General features: G+C 43.2%; 1 protein-coding gene across 4 annotated transcripts; it reads left to right on the plus strand.

Annotated features, from left to right (window-relative positions):
• Window positions 1-444: 444 nt before the first annotated feature.
• LOC135385543 (GA-binding protein subunit beta-1-like) lies at window positions 445-20,257 on the plus strand. Of its 4 annotated transcripts, none has more exons than XM_064614911.1 (12): window positions 445-501; window positions 1,260-1,301; window positions 1,442-1,585; window positions 2,302-2,499; window positions 2,609-2,773; window positions 4,371-4,665; window positions 13,054-13,125; window positions 14,228-14,347; window positions 18,002-18,117; window positions 18,188-18,293; window positions 19,828-19,940; window positions 20,017-20,257. In XM_064614911.1, the coding sequence occupies exons 2-12, from the start codon at window positions 1,296-1,298 to the stop codon at window positions 20,194-20,196; spliced, it is 1,515 nt and encodes a 504-aa protein (XP_064470981.1). In that variant the 5' UTR covers window positions 445-501; window positions 1,260-1,295; the 3' UTR covers window positions 20,197-20,257. The 4 variants fall into 4 exon arrangements, with proteins under 4 accessions (XP_064470981.1, XP_064470979.1, XP_064470980.1 ...); XM_064614909.1 differs by lacking the exon at window positions 445-501 and adding an exon at window positions 520-628; XM_064614910.1 differs by lacking the exon at window positions 445-501 and adding an exon at window positions 742-1,175.
• Window positions 20,258-20,672: the final 415 nt, after the last annotated feature.

Consider the following 20,672-nt stretch of genomic DNA (forward strand, 5'->3'; position numbering starts at 1 on the left):
AAAGAAAGACAGACAGAAAATAAAAACAAACCGAAACTTGCGGAGAATCGATTGCACGATGCAAACTCAGTGCGTGCTCTATAATTAATTTATAAAATAAATCAGTAAACTACACATTGTAGAGAAATACTTGATACCATTGCAGATAGCAGTAGATAGTGCTATTGATAGTAGATAGTAGTATCTAAATTACAAAGTTTCTTTTTCAAAGTTCTCGATTCTTTTCCAAGTACGCATGTCGAACTCAAAGTTGAAAGTAAATATATGTGCCGCGGGACAGCATATCAGTGTTGCATGTTCATTTTGTTTTCCCCTTGCATCACGGCGTGAAATGTTTTTATAAATTTATAAATACAAAGCGGTGCACATGCCACACTCATTTTGCAATTTTCTGACATTACACCGAAAGAGAGAGGAGACGAAAGAAGGTCACGTGACAGAGAAGGAAGGTGGGGAGGAGGCAGGAGAGTGCAATGTAGAATGTAGTCCGGAGGAAACGAGGTAAGCGTAGATGAATTTCCGGAAAAATGTGTCTTACTTCCGGAGCCCTGCAATGCCTTTCATATTTTATTGAACAACTTGCACATTTGGCTAAATAATCCTGTAAGACCAATACTAATAGGCTAAAGTAAGTACAGACATTTGTTATACTCCTTTTACGTAGGCATATGAGGCCTACGAAATCGCAAAAGCGAATGTTTTCGCAACGGACGCAGGCCTTCGGACGTGCTTCCGTTTTGGGCTCTTCCGTTTTCCTGTTTACAATGGCGTCCCTCCCGCGTTGATCAAAATTTGAGGACACAATTTGATTCTCGTTGCTCCATTGCCATGTTTTTTCAATTTATGTCTGTAGTTGTCACTGTGTCCCTGCGGTCTTGGCCTAACCTGGTTCTCCATCTTGGACATTCTGTCGCTGATGATTTCATACGCCGATCATGAACTTCGAGATATCACCTCTAAAGAAGCTTGATGTGTTACTATGCAGACAGTGGCATTTAATTACATAATTATCATGTCGCGTTTATTTCTTAGCCCTAACATGGACATTTATCACAGACCCCGTAGCTTGATCATATTCGTCCGGAAATAAAAACGCAGGGAACCAAGCACCGCTGCTGCCCACACTTTACTTTCGCTTCTTTCATTTTGTCCTCATCTGCATTAGGTGAATTTTGGTGCGTTTACAAACAGGGCGCTAGTAATCACACGATGCTAGAGCATTCTTGATCCATATTGAAGTGGTTTTGTTCTCTTGCCAGAAATCTCTGGATGTTTCGCCGTACGCATCTGGAAAAATGGAGGTAAGGACCTGCTAACGTACAGTTTGTTATCACGGCGAGCTAATACACAGCATAAAAATGATACCACAAAGGAACACATTTATCATGGTCGTGTATCTACGAGGAGGTAACTTCACAAATTGTTGCTGTGGTGGTTGCAGATATCATTGCCACTGCAGCTTGTGCCCCAGCCTGCCTTGTCCCTCGTGGATCTTGGCAAACAGTTATTGGAAGCTGCCAAAAATGGGGAAACTGAAGAGGTGCGTCAACTTATGACAAGTGGAGCACCCTTCACAACAGATTGGGTAAGTTACAAGTGCTTAAAGCCCAAGTCCTTAAAGCCCTTTCCTCAAAGAAGAGGGATCTGTGCTGTGGTTAGGGACTGCGAGAAATAGTCCTCTACTTGACAAAATGCAGGCGGGCACCTATTAAAGATTTTGCTGCATATATTTTGGCGGGCCCTCAGTGTAGATAAGAAACTCTTGTTGCCCATCGACCATTTCATCCACAGCTTGCACAGAACACTGAGAAACGGAAGAGGTAGGTGCAAGGTGATTGCGTCGTATCTATTCATATTTATATGCTTAAAGGGCTTCCATAGATCACATACGGTTCAGTGTCAGGCCTGTAGTGTACAAGCTGAACTACACTTGCGATGTGGGGTAGTTGGTAGCGGTACATCATAAAAGCAGCACAAGAGACGAAAAAACAAGAGAGCGTCACTTAAAGCTGTTGTCCTGTGAAGTTCTCTTATTTTTTTCGTCTCTTGTGCTGCTTTTATGATGTACAAGCTGCACAATCACGGGGTCCACACTCTCCTGCGTGTTCACCAAAAGTGGTTAGGAAGGTGAGGTTTCACAGCATGGCAACATACCACCAAGTGTAGTAACATTGTGTATTCTCTACACAGTTCTGCCAAAATCTTGAGCCATTTCAGGGGGATTTATTGAAGGTTCCTCATTGTTTTGCCCCCTATTGTTGCTCTGTGGTTGCTGCCACCAATGGATTCTCGTGCTTCCAGCTGGGAACATCGCCACTTCACATGGCAGCACAGTTTGGACATGTCCAGACTGCTGAGGTGCTTCTACGCGCGGGCATTAGTCGTGACGCACGGACTAAGGTTGACCGAACACCGCTGCATGTTGCAGCTCAGGAAGGCCATATGGACCTTGTAGAGCTTCTTCTCAAACACTCAGCTGATGTTGATGCTAAAGACATGGTAAGCGAGGCTGATGTAGATTGTAGCTGTTGGCAATTAACCCTGGTGTGGAGCATGACCTGGCACGTTTATCGAGTAATAATTGCTCTAATTTTCTCTGTCACTATAGCTCAGAATGACTCCACTGCATTGGGCAGTGGAAAGGGGTCACGTAAACGTCATAAATTGCTTGCTGCGATGGGGTGCGGACGTCGGTGCATGCAGCAAATTTGACAAGTCACCGCTGGATGTTGCCTTGGACAATGATAGAGCAGACCTGGCACAAGTTCTTCACGTAAGTGGAAATGGCAACTGCGTGTGGGGAATTGCACGACAGGTTAGGGTCTGTACAACCGATGGCACTTTGAAGAACAGAAGTGAAAACAAAATTGATATTAACGTTGCCTTGAGTTTGAGGGGAAAAACACAGGACGAGATGAACAGATAGACTCACGAACCAGCAATGAAGCTTTAATACACAAAGGGCAGGGGGAACAGGATAATAACAGGGTAAGGACAGTAATTGATTACACCTGACTTTACGGCTTTGGGATGGGATGTTGCCATCCCAAAGCCATAAAGTCAGGTGTAATCAATTCTGTCTTGGGTTCTGCTGTTAAAAAATAATGTATCCATAAAGTCCCTACCGCTGTGTCCCAACAAATCAGCCGCCTCAAAGAAGCTGGCTTCCTGTCGGATGCAATATATACACACCTGCAAAATCTCCTGAACCCCCCCAAACCCCTAAACCCTGAGCGCCCACTGAACCGCGGTGTGGTCCTACCGTTTTACCACAGTATTTCACATGCCTTAGGAAAATTTGCAACCTCGCAAGAAATCAGAGTAGCCTACTCTGTTCACAACAAGCTGTCCACCCTAACACCTTTCATGAAATCTGGTCAACACCAGCGATGCACCACCATCCCACACTAAAAAGTTCGTAGACTGCAAAAAGTCGTGCGTGTACCGTATACCCCTTCGGTGTGGGGGTTCCTACATTGGCCAGAGTGGCCGTTGCCTGAACGATAGACTTCGGGAACATGCTAATAATGTCAAAAACAAATCAAGTACTTCTGAACTTTTTAAACATCTGGAGGGCTGTTCTGGTTGTTCGGCAGACCTTCCCGGAACCAACTGTTTAATCTCCTACAATGACAGACTGTCCCGCACTCTACTAGAATCCTCTCTAATAGCAACTACAAAAGGATGTGTGAGCCAACCTAGCATTGTCATCCCAGAAGGCTTGGTCACTCTCCTTAGCCCTGTTAGCCCTGGATAACTTTTTTAATCTTGACTAATTCCATGGGACAGACTCAAACATATTTTATTCCGTACCTTATTCACTTCTGAGTTTTGCTTATATGTTCATATTTTTATATATTGTACTGTTACTGTTACCAATATTTTTACTTTTTATCGTCCTTTTTGCAATCTGTACTGCTTTGGAATATCTTTCCATTCTTTGCAAGCACACACGTTCCCTTATGCAGTTATCGATGCTACCACCGACCTTTAAGAGGTTCGTATTACGCGCCTCATATTCACCTACGCTGAGACGCCGTGGAGTGTATTCTCTCTTTTTATCCTGTTCCCCCTGCCCTTTGTGTATTAAAGCTTCATTGCTGGTTCGTGAGTCTATCTGTTCATCTCGTCCTGCGTTCGTCCAGTGTTTTTCCCCTCAAACTCAAGGCAATGTTAATATCAATTCAACACCAGCTAGCTTGCCTCCTCCTGCTATGTTCATTGAAAACAAAAGTTCTCTACTGCAATGCATTATAGACTCAACCATGTCATTGCCCTCACCTTCGCCAATACAACAGTCATAAATGCTAGAGATATTTGGAGAGCGGAAGCATGCTGTCCCGTTGAAGACCAAATTGACTAATGTGCAGGACCACATGAATAACCCGACTCCGCGTGTGAAACCAGTTGTGGAGCAGACCTTCTCACTGGCAGTGTCATCGATACCTGCAAAGACTTCAACGTCGATTGCCGTTGCACCGAGGACTGTCAAAACAACTCCCATGACTGTTACAATCACTACAAGTGGTGCTGGAGCAGCAGGGTCACCAACCAAGGCAGGGGCTACACGCAATATCTACATCCAGCCCAAAGGACCTAAGATATTGAGGACTGTTGGGGCACAGCCTGTCAAGCCTGCAGCCAATGCTGCTACAATGGAAGAAAGTAAGTTCCTCAATTGGAAGCTGCGATCCACACTGTCGACGTTATAAATGGGGGGGACAGGCACTTGCACGTCACATATTTTTTTTTGTCCCGTTGGTCTGCTGTTTTCACACTGCATGCATCGAAGTCCCTCAGTGTGAATAGGGGAGGCTGTCCATGTCTGAGAGGTTTGATTATGGCCCAGTTCGTGGCCCTGATGGAATGGTCTTTCATGATGTCTGCCATATTTCAATCTTTTATGGTCCTTCATGATTGTGCTACTGTGGCACTGATCTTGATGGTTTTCCTGTGAGGGTGTGTGAAATTCAAAGGACTGGCATAAATCAGCCCTGTACATGTTACTGAAAGAAAGGAACTAAATACTGTTACTTGTTACCATGAAAAGGAGGAACTAAAGATGTTACCAAAGTAGCAAAAACAACGCTTTCCTGTTACCCGACAGTATCGAGTTACTTTTACGTTACCAAGGTATTACAGAGCCAGGATAAACCGATCAAAATTAAAATTGACATGTGCTTTGCTTGGTCCGACAATTTACATGGAATTTGCTTTGAGCAGCATCTGGTACCCGAAATGAGCATTGGTTATTTTGGTGAGTTTCTTTGCGAGAGCCTCTGTTGCAAGACTGAACAATTGCTGTGGAAAGGTATGGCTGCGTCAAATGCAACCACCTTTGTTTGATGCATGGACTGGATGTGCCTGATTAGTAACAAGGCTACTTTTCCATTTTTTTCTGTAAATTCAAAGTCAACAGCTGAGTTTATTTATTTATTTTTACACTGCTAGACTGCACTGATTCATTGCTAGAAGGCTACATGACGCCAGCTACACGTCTACGTGAGCTAATAAATGCTAAACTGACATCTACAGTAGAATCTCGATTATACGAATCTCATGGGGGAGCGGAAAAAATTCGTATCATCCGAAATTCGTATCAAACAAATTAAACAAAAATATAAATTGAGGCAAGAAAATAGACAGTGACTGTTCATTTTCCGTTACTGTCAGTGAAAGACGTCAGTCGTAACGCTCTTGTGTCACCGTTTCCGGTCACTGCTGCCCAAATTCGCGAGATGATTCAAAAGACCCAGCATGTGCTTTCAAACCACCCGCGAGTCGCGCGACACTGTTCTAAAGCGAGCTTCTCCTAAAGCACGCAGGCGTTAGGTGAAGCTGACTTGCGGAATGGTGACGCGTAATGTTGCCAGAAGTTGTCCTGATATGTTCCCTCCAAGTGTTCTGGGTCGCTGTTTTCCGCCAGAGCGATGTCACACAGCTTCGCGGTTTATTGCAGCGAGGGGGGGTAAAAAGGTCAAAACAGAGATAAGGTTCCGGGAATTGCAATCCCCTTGATCTTAACTCCTCCACCACCACCAAAGGGAAATTCATTGCTTGCATTGCGCAACATGATGTAAGGGAGTTCGTGGTGAGGATCGCCCTCCGTTTTCAAGAGAAGGAGCAGTGTGACTCGCGCGCTCTCGCGTCACGGGGGAATGACCTCTGTCGCACCCTCGGCTCGTTCGTATCATCCGTAAAGGCAAGATAACGTGTTCGTATCATCCGAACTCGAATACATGGGAAGAATAGGCATTCCGGCCGGGACCGGAAAAGAATTCGTATCATCCCGAAATTCGTATCATCCGTGATCGTATCATCGAGATTCTACTGTATAAGCAGTTTTAAACCATAAAATCATCCAAACTTCTCTGGCTACCACCTCAACCTGGCATTGGCTCCAGAAGGTCTTCGATTGATTAGTGAAAAGCAGTGCTTTTAACGTATAATCCTCGATACGCTACAGCCAACAAAAATATCGAAGACGCTTCCCTTAACGTTGCTTCTTCAAATTCAAGTGCAACATCTGAGGTGTACTATGTAAGGCCTTTTTTGGGGGGGGAAGGCAAAAAAGGCATGAAAGTACTAAACTTCCATCACCATTTATCACCTTCACCTTGGACATTTCGTCCAATGTGGGCCACGCTGACGTGGTTGTCACTTGTGCCATCTTACTAATCACCAAGAATAAGAATATGTGTACCTTACCAATCCAATGAATGGTTCGTACTGGAGCCGACAGGTGTGCAGGTGGGAGGGCAAATACACAGACTAAGGGTTTTCCCAGGGATACCCTTCGCAGTTAGTGAGCTGCATATAATGAACCTCGAATCTCGTCATCCTGGTCAGACGAACACATTTTACAAGAACACGGTGAATCAGCAGAGAATGACAGTGTCGTCTCAGTATCAGAGTTTAGTGACTCTAGTTTATCCATGAGTAGCAAGATGTGAGATAGAAAAAAAAAAATAACACTGGTTCTTTAACCAAGGATGTTTCACATGGTCAATGACTAAGGCCCTTGGTTTTCTGCTGTAGCAAATTCAAAATTCTGTGGCACGGACTTGTAAATTCCGCGACTTTCCCTGGCGAGCAGTCAACGGCTGCTTGAAATGGGAAACCCTTTATTTTCTTGGATAATGTGGGAACAAAAAATATTCTATAAAATTACAGATTCAAAGCACTGTTGTGACTCAGCATTACATACATGATATCTTGTGTTCTCCTTTGATGCGGTCTGTCGCCTGCAATCATTTTATACCTGCTGAAAGATCTTCCAGATCAGAAGCATCTACAGAGTTTATCGGAACGTTATAGGAAGGAGTTTACAACACATGCCCTGGGGAAGTTACATCATTAGGACACACTTTTTTGTTCCTGGGCTGTAGGCATTATTTAAGAGACGACTGACTCCCAGACGTCAAATCAAAATCCCCGACTGTCACTGCTAAACTGCACACCGGAGGGACGCCGCCCCTTCCTCAGGCGAAGTATGCACAGTAAACTTGGACTAACGTCATCTTAAGCTAAACTAAAATCTGTCTGTGTTAGTCCTGCAGCACGAGCAATTTTGTAAAGCAGGCTTCACCTCGTGCAGGGAAGTGTCAGGTGAAGCCCAGTTTCGGGAGGTGTCGTTCGTATCAGGCGAATAGGCGAATATCCGGAAACCCGAATACTATCGGTATTTGAATCGCGAATCGAATACTTTGAGTGATTGATATTCAATTCGAATTCAAGAACTCGAATATCCGCATACCCCTAAAAATAAGGGATCTGTGAAATTCTGTGCCGAACAAAGGATTCCGCGATTAGTTCCGAATTCTGCGACGTTTCGCGAAATCGCGGAAAACCGAGGGCCTTATCAACGACACGACAAGATAGCATTGCTGTATTCGTCATGACTGTCAACCAGAGGCTCCCAGGAGCTGAACATCCAGGTCAGGTCACCACATGTTAGAAGCCTACAGAATTTCCACATACTAATTGACAATGTCATCCATGTTGAAGCAGAGTGCAAACGAAGAAAAGTAATGAGTAACATGGGTAACGGTACCGATTTTTGTAACTGAATACTTTTATAAGTTAATAAGTTTTTTGGCAAAGTACCTATGCTGTTACTTCATTACAAAAAAAAGTAACTGGTTACTGGGTAATCAGTTATACATACAACTCTGGCATAAGTCAATGACTTACTGATGACCGTGATCACGCAGAGGTCTGGCATGAAAACGAAGCTGCTAGGGCTTTTTAGGGAGGGAGCATCCGTGCATAAGTGGGACTGGTTGCTGCCAAAACTTATCCATGCATCTTGCCACCTCTGCTGGCAGTCAGACAGCCTGACATATAGGACCTGACTTTTTTGGGTAATGCCCGAAAACGCCCGACATTTATGCCCCAATCTAAATTAGTTATTCTCGGGTTTAACCTGATTTCTCCCTGAAAGTCATTAATGCAGTCGTTTGTTCTTGACGTCGCTGTTGATGCTATCGACTGACAACCTCATTGACAAATGAGTGGCGATCCAATCCAATCCAGTGTAGCGTTGTCACCTATTTATAGCAATTTCTAGCATCAATAATCCAGCCGCATACAGCGATACATGTTTCCTCGTTTTGTCTTCAGCGAACACTCTCTCTCTGTGTGTGTGCTCCTCCACCCCTCTCCTACTTTCTCTTTCTTCCTTTGCCTTTACTCCCACCTCCTCTCCCTCAGCCAGTATTGTTCACTGCAAAAGGTGGCAACCCTATCCGCATGGTATGTATGTAAACGGATAAGCAGTTATGAGAGTTTGTAGGTAGGCACAGATTTGATGCAGTGGTCATTGCGATGAGTTACTGGCAAGCGATATGCTGGCTAAGCCTTTTCATCAGAAGGCGACTGCGGAGGGCGTGCGTGCAGCGTGGGGGTAAAGCTAAGGTTGCGAAGTGAGCAATGTCTGCGATCAGTGTTAACTCATTACCCAGTGTGAGCATACACAAGAAAATAAATCTGTACGTCACACATAGCCACAGTTGCTTCGCGGCGCTAACACGGAATAAAGAAGAAAAAAAAAAAGAATATAAAAGTTTTATGTGTAAAGCTACTCCTAATTATTATTATTCAAATGAAGGTTTGTGACGTCAAGGGCAGCATTTTTTAAGGACAAATCGGTGCTCGAAGGTGCAGCATTCAGTCCTAGCTATGGAGGGTACTGAAATGTGCACCTGATAGGCCCACTACAAAAACCTAGAGATGGGCTGAATTACACCTAAATTTACCATTTCATCACTAAGTATCTCCAAAATTATCTTGAACATGCATCGTTTCAAAGCATGATTTATGTAACCGCTATGGCGGAAAATAAATATAGCCCAACTACACCCGAATTTTGAAAGGAAAGTATAACCTGATATTTATCCCCGATTTCACTGGAAAATTTAACCTGAAATAATCAGGCCCTAATCATATACTATGCTAGTGAGCATTACTCTTGTAGCTGCAGATGTTGGAGCAAGAAGTAAGGAACAAGCATGCTGGTGTATGGACAAAGTGGGTAACATGACCCTGATCTGAGCCTCGTTCTATCGCGTTCTTGTATCCACTGTCCTCCCCAAGCTCAAGGTCATGTTGCCCACTTCGTTGCAGATGATGATTGTGCTGTCATGGCAGAAAAGTATGCACATTGGAATTTGCAACTAATGAGTTTCATGAAATGGAAGTGACTCACTTGGTGTAATTTATTGTAGCACGCTCACTATTCTAGCACATATGTAGCACATCTTGCGACCTTTTCAACAACTGAATATTGATTCCACACTCATTGCAACATCTTATCATCATTACCCACTCAAACTCTCGAGTGTAAGTTTGAACATTGACATCGAGTTCACCAAGGAAGTGTTTCGGTTCGAGTACTGTAGAAACACTGGAAATCCCCTGTGTCCTGCCAAAGCTTCAGAGTTCTAGCACTCTGCCCCAGTTGACCTCCATGGTACAGCTTTAGAGAACGACCACCACTAAATGTTCCTTCCAATTGAATCCGTTAGTTACTAACATTGGAAAGTTGACCACTTGTACAGTAGGTTAGTCGTGAGCATTTATATTTAGTTCAATAGTTCAATAGTTTATTGAAAACATCAAAGACGAATACATGAGCAAATAAAGGACCGAGAGGGCAGGCCCTGTAAATCGGTCCTTGTAATTAATCAGTGATGTATGAAATAAGCGTGTGGGGAAACATTATTACACGTAAAAATTACATTCAGCATTACATAAAACAGAACTACATGCTACAACATATTACACATATTACATTGCTGCTATATAAAAAAAGAAGAAGAAGAAAAAAGAAAACAAGTCAGTGTCAGCTAAGCATTAACACAAGAAAATGTGAACAGTGGACTGAATTAGACTCATTGTCAAGTCCCGTGACGGACGTGCTATGTGTCGCGAAAATACATTTTACAATGGCGTTCAAATAATCTGAAACGCCCTTGTAACTAACTACCTAAGGAGCGTATGGAAATCGGAAGACTTCCAAAGGCGAGCACCGAAAGATGAAAGAGGAAAAAACCCGTAGTTAGTACGATATGTTGGACATTGAAGTGATAGGAGCTGATTTCTGAGAGGGTAGGGGGTGGCGAGATGCCGGAGCTGCATCTGATATCTAACAGAAGATCCGTAGAATACGGCATGCATCAGTTGAGAGACTTTATATTTCAGAAGGTTAGATACGGTTGGAACACCTAACTCAGAAAAGGCAAAAGACACAGTTTCTCTGGGACCAATGAAAAGAACAGTGCGTAAGGCCCTTTTCTGTGCCATGTACAAGGGATCAAGGTTGGAAGGATAAGTGAGACCGTAAACCTCTGTGCCATAACTAATGTGCGAATGAATGAGGGCATAATACACAGTTAGCAATGTGTTGGAGGTCGCGAGGTGCCGAAGCTTGTATAGTGCGAACAAACCTCCCCCAATTTTACGACGAACAAAATCAATGTGATGATGCCAACTCAAGTTTTCATGTAGAACGAGGCCCAAGAAACGAACTGAGGGAACACGACTGAGAACGTGACTGCCGAGCGAAATTTGATTATCATCTAGGTCAACGCGCTTTTGAGGGGAATGAAAGACAACGTAGCATGACTTATCAAGATTAGCAGCTAATCTGTTTCATAACAACCAGTGATGAAGTTTACCAAGAACAAGGTTCGCTTTATGGGAGAGTGAAGTAAGCATTTCACCTTCCACAAATATGTTCGTATCGTCAGCGTAGAGAAAGCTGGTAGAGTTTAAATAATCTGGCAGATCGTTAATGTAAACAAAGAGAAAGGGGCCAAGAATGGAACCCTGTGGCACGTCTGTGGACAAAGAACCCAAACGAGGTTTCGTGCCATCCTGTTGGACAAACCGTTTCCTGTCGTGTAGAAAGTCCCGAAGCATCCTCTAACACCATATCTATGTAATTTTTGGAAGAGTATTTCATGGTTAATTAGATCAAAGGCCTTCGTTAAGTCAATAAAAATGCCCCTGGTTAAAAGCTTTGCCACGATGTTAATTCTAATTTTTTCTGTCGCATGTGCGAGGGGTAGTATTGTTGACCTATTTTTGCGAAACCCATATTGAGAGCAGCTAAATAGATTATTTGCTTTGAAAAAACATTCAAGACGCGCCAGGATTATTTTTTCTAACACTTTGCTAATCGGCGACAGCAGTGAAGTGGGCCTGTAGTTAGATGTTGCTGTGCTGTCTCCTTTTTTAAATATAGGCAGAACTTTTGAAATTTTCAGTTCTCCTGGAAAAACACCATGTTCAAGACACCCATTGAACAATTCCGTAAGAGGCTCAGCAAGAAGATGACAAAGTCGCTTAAGGACCTCGGGGGAAATTTCATCGTACCCGGTTGACTTCAGCGGTTTTAGCCCTTGTATAACCGAAGTAACTTCTGATATACTCGTTGGTGCCATAAAAAATGAGGCGGGGTTGAATGAAGAAAGCGGAACACTAAGATTAGATACGTTACCCGGGCGCGCACGTGTAGAAGCGTCGCAAAAGTAATCGTTAAATACATTAATGATATCACTTCGCGTAATCACCGGAGCCCCATTGTGCCTAAGTAGGCGCGCACCTGGAGTATCAACATTGTTCTTCCTAGATAAAGCAGTGTTTATCGTACGCCAGAGACGCTTTAGGTCACCTGCCAAGTGAGTGAGTCTTTATTATGCTTTTAAGAACGTTATTGTACCTTGAGTACCTTGCTCGAAGGTTACTGTTTGATGGGGACAATTTACGGTACAGATTGTTGTTGTGCTTTATGCTTCGGGAAATTCCTTTAGTCATCCAGGGTTGTCTTATCGTTGCACGTCGACTTTGCACAATGGGCATAGTGCAGCTTTCAATTATACCCGTGAGTGTGGAGAAAAAGAAACTAAACTTTTCCTGTATATTCCTGAAAGAGTCAAAGTTCCAAGAAACGTTGGACAGGCACCTCTCAAGAGCGCTGAAGTTCAGGTGGGGCCGAGAGTCTAACGAAGGTGAAGGAGGTGTAGCATTATTACAGGCAACGTAGATCATCTCATGGTCGGATATATCACAGGATACAACACCATGTGTGAGGCTTTGTTCCGTCAAATTAGTTACGACATGGTCAAGTAGAGTACCGTGGTTAGTCGTACCAAAACGTGTTGCTGTAGAGATTAACTGTCTAAAGCAAAAAGATGGTAACGTTTCAGTGTAAGACAGAGAGACAGAGACAGTTCATCATGGTCATATGAAGTCTTTTGGGGATAATGATGTTGATGGGGATAACGAGTGCTAAACGTGTAAGAATGCTTTGTGTCCATTTGGCTAACTAGAGGTCACTAAATGAATCCAAATTGGTATATAATCTACCAGTGACTACTACTGATATTGTTTGATAGAGCAGGAAATGCAAATAGACTAAAATGATATGTGTAGTCTTTAATGTGACTATTTGGGTGCTGTATTCTTGGTTTAGTTCTCAATGAAAAGAAAGCAATCAAAAGTATTATAATTTAGTTTTAAGGTCCAGTAGTCATGTACTTTTCCTTGCAGGTACTAGCCAAGGTAGCCCATCTGTCCTTGCCACACTGGCAGCACTTGCTGAAGCAACTGCCCCAAATACAAGTATGTATGCAGTGTGACACCTAACAGAGTAACTTTCTTCACGAAGTTGTGTAACTCAATCAAGAATGTGTGGGGCATGCATCCATCAAGAATGGTGTGACTGCAGATGTTTAGTAGCTAACAGAGAAATGTAGGTTATGGAACTGTAAAGACATGTGGTTTTTGTACTACATTCCTTTACAGATGTGTGTTGGAAGTTGTTGTTTCTCAGGTGCAGCCAAATGGCAGTTCTGAGGTTTGACTTCCACATGTTAAAACTTGTTGACATCTTCCTCATTTTAAGGTTAAGCAAGTATGCTTCCAGGTTTTCTAGAGATGAATTTTTACTAATAAATAATGGAGTCACAACCTTATCTGTAGGGCCTGACTTTTTCGGGTTTTATTTTTGGCCAAATTCGGGGGGTAAATATCAGATGATATTTTTCATTTGAAAATTCGGGTGTATTCGGGTTAAATCCCGTTACGGCATATTCTGTCGTCAGGAATTCGGGTGATTTTTTTTGTTTAATAAAAATTTGTCTTAACATGGAACTAATGTTTTCCAATGTTATCAAACTTTATTTTAATGCACGCTTATGAGTGTGCCACGCGACCCGGACGTTTTCGGGTAGATTCGGGTTAAACCCGAATTTTACAGATTTCGTTCGGGGGGTAAATATCGGGCGGATACGGGTTTAACCCTAAAAAGTCAGGCCCTACTTATCTGTTGTTTGAGGGCTCATATTCAAAGGAAACTCGCTGAAAGTTATTCTCATGAGATATCATAACAGTCAATCCTAATGTTGTAGATTTAATAGCGAGTTTATCCTGCAGAGAACTAAGCTCCATCATACCAGGCACAATATTTTGTTATGGCATTGCTAGAGGGCTCTATTGCAAAAACACTGTGCATGAGAAAATACAGGTCTAGTCGCACAGTGTTCCTCTTATCCTGTGTATTTGCTGTTGCCTTCCTGATGGATCTATATCAACCAACCGAAGTGTTGCAAGTATTATATTTTTTTGTTCAAAATGTTACTGTTAAAAATGCTCTTTAGTATTTTGTCACTTTCCTGTTTGGGCCATTGCGGTATGGCTTTTAAATGTTAATTTGGTATTCCAGCCCTCACATCAACAGAAGCTGTACAGTGGCTAGAGACTCACGGGATCACCATGCTACCAACTGACAACTCTACAATAGTGGCATCTGCCTTGGAAGGGGGACAGACAATCTCATTAACCGGTAAGGACTTTCTGCAGTGGAGTGATACTGAACAGGTACCATGGGCAGTGATACAACCATGTTTATCTTTTTCTGCGTCATTTTGTGGCAAGTATTAACATTGGATGGCACCGTACGGACTTGCAAACAGGTGACTGGGTTACCTAGGCACATGTCTGTAGTTCCGTATGGTCTGATTCACTGCTAGCATGTCAATTTGAGGAAGGAATGCACCGGAGCGTGTTCCGTAAACTTTTCTCCAGCACTGTACAAGGTGCAATCAAATGGGGAGCACCTCTGGAGCAGATTACAGAGCTGAATGTCTTGGTTTTGAGAAAGAGGGAGGAAAAAAATGTATAATGCAGTTGATAATACAGTGCAATCCAGTTAATTTGAACTCCAAGGAGACCGAAGATTTGGTCGAATAAAGCGGAGTTCAAACTAAAGGGAGTCGCTCTGTGCTGGCAGCACATACCAGCTGCATCAGAGATGCATCATGGCTCGCTAGGGCTGCTGTACGCATGTTCGCGGTCACGCGATGTTGAAAATGTAAGAAGCTCATTCATATCCCGAAATATCCATCCACAGGCAAGCATCAAAACATCTCGGGGCAGAAAATAATCTGTCATACGTGCTTGCGTTCGTTTCTTCAGCAGTGACTTGATCAACATCGTTCGTGATGTTGATCCCAACCCAATCGCGAATATCGCTAACCAAATTTGAGAATATATCGGCTGTCACACATGCCTTTTTGTTAGCTGTGTTGTCAACAGAAAGGGTCTTTATTCCCTTAAAACAGCGAGGCTCACTTGCTTTGCAAGGGCTGACCATGAGTAAGCGACATGCATCGTTCTGCGTGTGAGCGCATATCACTACGGTGTTCCTCTTACCTCTCACACAGGTATTCCTCTAATGGCCTCATAATGATAACGCGAACCTCACACGCTAGCAGTGTGTGGCTGGGCACTTCCGGGCTGGTGCGTGGCTAAGAGTTGGACATGGCCCGGCAATGTCGTTCTAATTACCGGGCGGTGCCCCCCCCTCATTGAAATACACATGACATTGATGGGATCCAAGCGTCAGTTCAAATTACTATCTGGAAGTTTGAACTAACAGGATTGCACTGTACACGAGAGCACTGCCACCTATTTTTATGTAACATTAGCCACTGTGTGGTTCTCTGATTCAACTCCTGTACTTCGTCAAGAGTATGGTTTGTTTAAAATTGCAGATTTAGTGACATTGACGGACACCACTATAGCTAACAGTATCCATTCTGCTAGTTCTTTAAAAAAAAAATTTATGTAACTTTTGACGTAACTTTGTAGTCTGCAGACGCATTGTCAATACCTTCCGAACTGACACGTTATCAGCTGATTTAAACTCCTTGCATAATCACATCTGCACTTACTTGGTTAACATGACCATCCCACCAGCGGCATGGCTAAGGCCCTCGGTTTTCTGCTGCAGCAAATTCGAGATTCCGCGGCACCAACTTGTAAATTCCGCGATTTTCCATGGCAAGGAGTGAACAGTTGCTTGAAATAGGAAACACTTTATTTTCTTGGATAATGTGGGAACAAAAATATTTTATAAACTTACATATTCAAAGCACTGTTGTGGCTCAGCATTACATGATACCTTGTGTTCCCCTCTAACAGTGAATGCCGTCTGTTGCCTACAATTATTTTATGCCTGCTGAAAGGTCTTTCAGAGTTTATGGGAATTGTCAAAAACTTGATCGCAATAGACGCTAAATTTGGAGCGAGCACCCTCATTCCGTTCTAAAACCCAATCACCGTATTTACTAGCACAATTTGCGCACTTTTTCTCCCCCTCCAAAAATAGTCTGAAAAGTTGGGGGTGCACAAATTGCGCAGGAACATTCGTTGCCATGTTCAAGTGACGCAAAATTCCAAAATTTTAGTATGACAGTCATATAGGCTCTCGGTAGAGCCGATATCACTGCATTGCGCAAGCATGAAAGAAGTACCCAAATACAGTGGACTCCTCTTAAACGGAACTCCAAGGGAATGGAAATATTGTTCCATTTATCAGAAGTTTCATTTAAGCAAAGTACACAGATTTCATGAAATGCAACTTTATTTCAAGATGATCAACTTACACTACTGTAGGTAGCAAGGCAAAAAAGAATTAACAGCTGTTCTCTTCACATTTTTTTATTTGTTTACAAAATATACCTGCATACCTGAGGCTTGGAAAAAATTTCATGCGCATCTCAATCGTCTACAATGAGGTTTATCTTTCTGTTATGCCGGGCAAACTGTGCATCCTCTTCCCGCGTCCAGGTTTCCGGTATTACCTGTCAGTATCATGTGGCATCATCCATATCACCCTTCAATGCACGGCCTGCTGTGACGACAGCGTTGACTTTGGCATATCAAAGTTCACGGTTTCTATTTTTGATTTGCTCTCGCGATCATGTCCCCGAATTATCCGCAACACTGACGCAAGCGAAACCCCTTCATGCGGCTGTTTCTTGATACACTTCATGAAGACACACGTGGGCGCGAGCTAAGCCTAACATTGTATGAGTGACTGATGGATTGGATTGCACTGGCTATGGCTTGCGCCCGGGTTGCCAGACGTAAATGGTCATCTTCCAGGTTCGGTGGCATCTCGGTACCGCAACTTTGTTCCGTTTACCCGAAGTACATAAAATGGGTTGTTTCAATTATCCGAAGATTTTTATCATTGCATATATAGAAAACCAACCAAAGGTGACCCTGCTGTTCCGTTTAACCGAGTTTCGTTTAGTGGGAGTCCACTGTACCGCGCAACCGCTGACGGTCGGGAGGCAAAATCACGGCCCACTATCGCTCGTATACAGGTGAAATACATCAAGACACTGCTGGAAGACGCCGCTAGTCGCACTTGACAACCGAAAGCACGCTACGTTCGCCAACTTTGTCATGTTGTGGAGTAAGTTTTCTCATAGCATGGTTCACGTGGCACCGTCTTGTAAGTTCCGCGATTGTCTGCGGCAAGCAGTCAACGGCTGCTTGAAACGGGAAACACTTTATTTTCTTGGATAATGTGGGAACAAAAATATCTTATAAAACTACAGATTCAAAGCACTGTTGTGGCTCAGCATTACACACATGATATTTTGTGTTCTCCTCTGACAAAGAATGCTGTCTGTCACCTACAATCTTTATACCTGCTGAAAGATCTTTCAGCATCTACAGAGTTTATAGGAACTTTATAGGAAGATTATAAAGGAGCTTACGATACATGCCCTGTGGAAGTTACATCTTTAGGAGATCCTTTTTGTTTCTGGGCTGTAGGCATTATTCAAGAGTGGGATCTGTCATAAATTATTCGAGAGTCTTTAAAAGCAAACTCCCAGACATCAAATCAAAATCCCTCACTGCCACCGTTAAAGTGCACACGATATTTCGCATACACGATATAATGCACCGCGATATTTCGCGGAATCATGGAAAACCCGGGGCCTTAACTATGACCTCTTTGTTGTTGAATCGTTGTTCAACCTAAACCTGGTGTTGCACAAAATGGAAAGATATGGCCATTATTTGGCGTTCTCTGTATGACGTGTGGTATTTAGGATACCTCTAGTAGTTCTGTATTTTCTAAATAGAGGTGTCCTAGTCTATGTGCAAGGAATATTCACTGCTGTGTGTTCTGAAACAGATGCAGGAAAACTGGCTCTAAACTGGGTAAAAGTTAAAGACCAACAAGGAGCAACAGGTGAAGTTGTGAGCTCTGATGCATCTCTGGGAAATGCAGTCGCCAACGCTGCTGGACAGGTGTGTGGATGATGTGTAGCATAGCTGAACATTTTAAGCTTCTGCGTTTCATGCTTGATTTTCATTTCAGAACGTGATTGCAATTGTAGCGGATGAGTCTCAGATACCATCACTTGTCACTGGCGGAAGTCAGCCTCCATTTGTTGTTGTTTCAAGCAGCACATTAAAAAGTGCAGGTAAGGCTCAAATGTGACAATAATTTAGGTTTCATTTGTGCTGTAAGATGCCACGTAGAAAAAGAGGATAATGAGATAATTTTCCACAATCACGAAGTTATCATTCAGCTTCTCCAAGGTCACTCTGTATCATCCCAGCTCATCGCATATCCAGCTGACTAGATCACCCCTTTAAGATCACATGCGTACCTGCCAGAACTGAGTCTTTGGCAAGATCATTCTTTTTAACATCCATCATTACTTGGAGTACCTTACCTCGGCCCATAGCAGCCCTGAGCATTTCTGGAACGCTATAACCTGATAGTACATCATTGCCTAATTTAGGTATTCAATTCATGCTCTGTGTGTATCTAACACGGTGAAATTTATGAAGCACTTACCACACAGCTAATGTCAATCTTTATTAGCTTACATGGGTGGTACATTATATCTAGTGCCTGAAGTTTTAGGGTTTAACCCGATTCTTCCCCGAAGTTGCACCCAGAATTGAGGGTTGGCTCCTTAGGGCAAAACCTGATTTTTTACCGGCAAATCGCCCTCACTGAGACGTCTGTAGGAACAAACACAAACTTGTTTAACAGCAAATGCAGTTTACATCACCGTTTATACCAAACCAGTACAGTTAGTCTGAGTAGCTGAGCCAGATTTCTCCCCGAATTTAGCATACTGGAAGTTTTTCCGCCCGAATTCACATGAATTTAGAGCACATGTTTATTTACCCAATTTTTACCCCTCGTATTTAGAAAAAACATTTCCAGAACACTTCAGTCTCTAATTATATCCATAGGTCTTTTGTGCAAAAAGAGAAAGGTCATCATCATTGTCTGGTTGTATGCAAGCATGTTGTACTGCATGCCCCTCCCCATGTAATGCCTTTCTTATTATAGTGTTTTTGTGGTGTAAGTTAATAAATAAATAACAGTACACTGGAACCTTATTAATAAATTCCCACTTAAGTGCTAGTTACACATAAAACGTAATGCATCAATCACTGACTCCAGCGCCATTAAAGCCAACATATTTGATGCGCGCTTAAGCAGTAGTGGTTTATTGCATACCTTTTAGTACATACCTTTTGTCCTCAAAGTGGCGGACGATTTAGACAGCGCTCTGGCGCTATACGGAACTTTACCTGCCCTCCCTGACTTCTTTAACTTGGGCATCTTCCTCATTAGGGGACACCTCCGCGAGTGTCCGACATAGGGAGGTTTCACTAAGAACAGCACGTTTCAGCCCCAATCTATGCTTGTTCCTATCGACTGCGATAGCTATCCACATCACTCTGTGTTGTCACAAATACAGCGCTGACACAGAACCTGTAGGCAGCTCCTGGCGGCACTGCAGTATAATTTCTTCGGCACAGTAACACTTACAGTGTACCGACTACACTTTGTGATGTTCTTAGGCTGAATACTGGTAGAGTTTGATCACTTTCATACCTCTTGTAAGCTTTTGAACATTCTTTGTTTCTTTATGTGGTCCCTCATAATTGGGACACTGGAAGGCCTGACTGTATCTTTTCCAAATTTTTCAGAAGGAAAGAACTCTCATGTAATCATAAAAACACCAGGGGAGAGTGCAGCAAAGCGGCCAAGGAAGGCGTCTGTGTCTGAAAAGGTGAACGGAAAAGTCTCGAGTACTTCTGAGGTGAAGAAATCCCTTCATTTGTCGATTCCTGTCGTATGGAAGGCATCCTGCTTTATCGATACACTGTTGATTTCAGCCAAAGACGGGTGGTGATCGGGAGAAAGACATGCTTCAGCGGGAACTAGAGGCACTTCGGAAACAAGCTGAACTCTACAAAGCCCAGCTTCAACAGAAAGAGCATGAAGCTGAACAGTACAAGAAAGAGCTTGAGCAAATGAAAACAGTCATTACAGACACTTCCATCCAGGATGGCTAGGTGATCCCATCACACTAATGTACATATTGTAGCATTTTTGTAATAAAACACTGCGTGTGGAGTTTGCTTCTCTTCCTGCTGCAATATTTAAGGCTCATTCACACATGCGTTTCAAAAAGCGGCGCCGCCTCGGCGTTCGCGGCGTCGCCGAGAGGGGCCTGTCACACATAGCCGAGCCGCCATCCTGAAAACGCGCTTCGTTGTTGTTGCTACATCAAGATCGTACAGGCACTTCCAGCACTCTTCCTCAAAATTTACATTGTGAAGCATGTTCTCCGTTTTAAAATTATCATGAAGCATTTCTGCTGGAATCATCAATCGTTGGAATGACAAACGCGACACAATAGCAGAGAAAGAACGGCAGAAGAAGCGAGACACACGTTTACCTACCGACGACCAACACACGGTTACACACAAGTCGTATTTATTTTCGTCGATTCCGTGGTTTGCGCAAATTCCCAGCTCATCGTTGACAG

Source organism: Ornithodoros turicata, chromosome 2, assembly GCF_037126465.1.
Source record: "Ornithodoros turicata isolate Travis chromosome 2, ASM3712646v1, whole genome shotgun sequence".
Lineage (NCBI taxonomy): Eukaryota > Metazoa > Arthropoda > Arachnida > Ixodida > Argasidae > Ornithodoros > Ornithodoros turicata.

What these genes read in the sequence shown, in the direction of transcription:
- LOC135385543 (XM_064614911.1), top strand. An exon ending in ACAGACAATCTCATTAACCG is followed by an intron (nt 14,348 to 18,001) that starts GTAAGGACTTTC and finishes GTTCTGAAACAG; the next exon opens with ATGCAGGAAAACTGGCTCTA. An exon ending in AAGTCTCGAGTACTTCTGAG is followed by an intron (nt 19,941 to 20,016) that starts GTGAAGAAATCC and finishes TGTTGATTTCAG; the next exon opens with CCAAAGACGGGTGGTGATCG.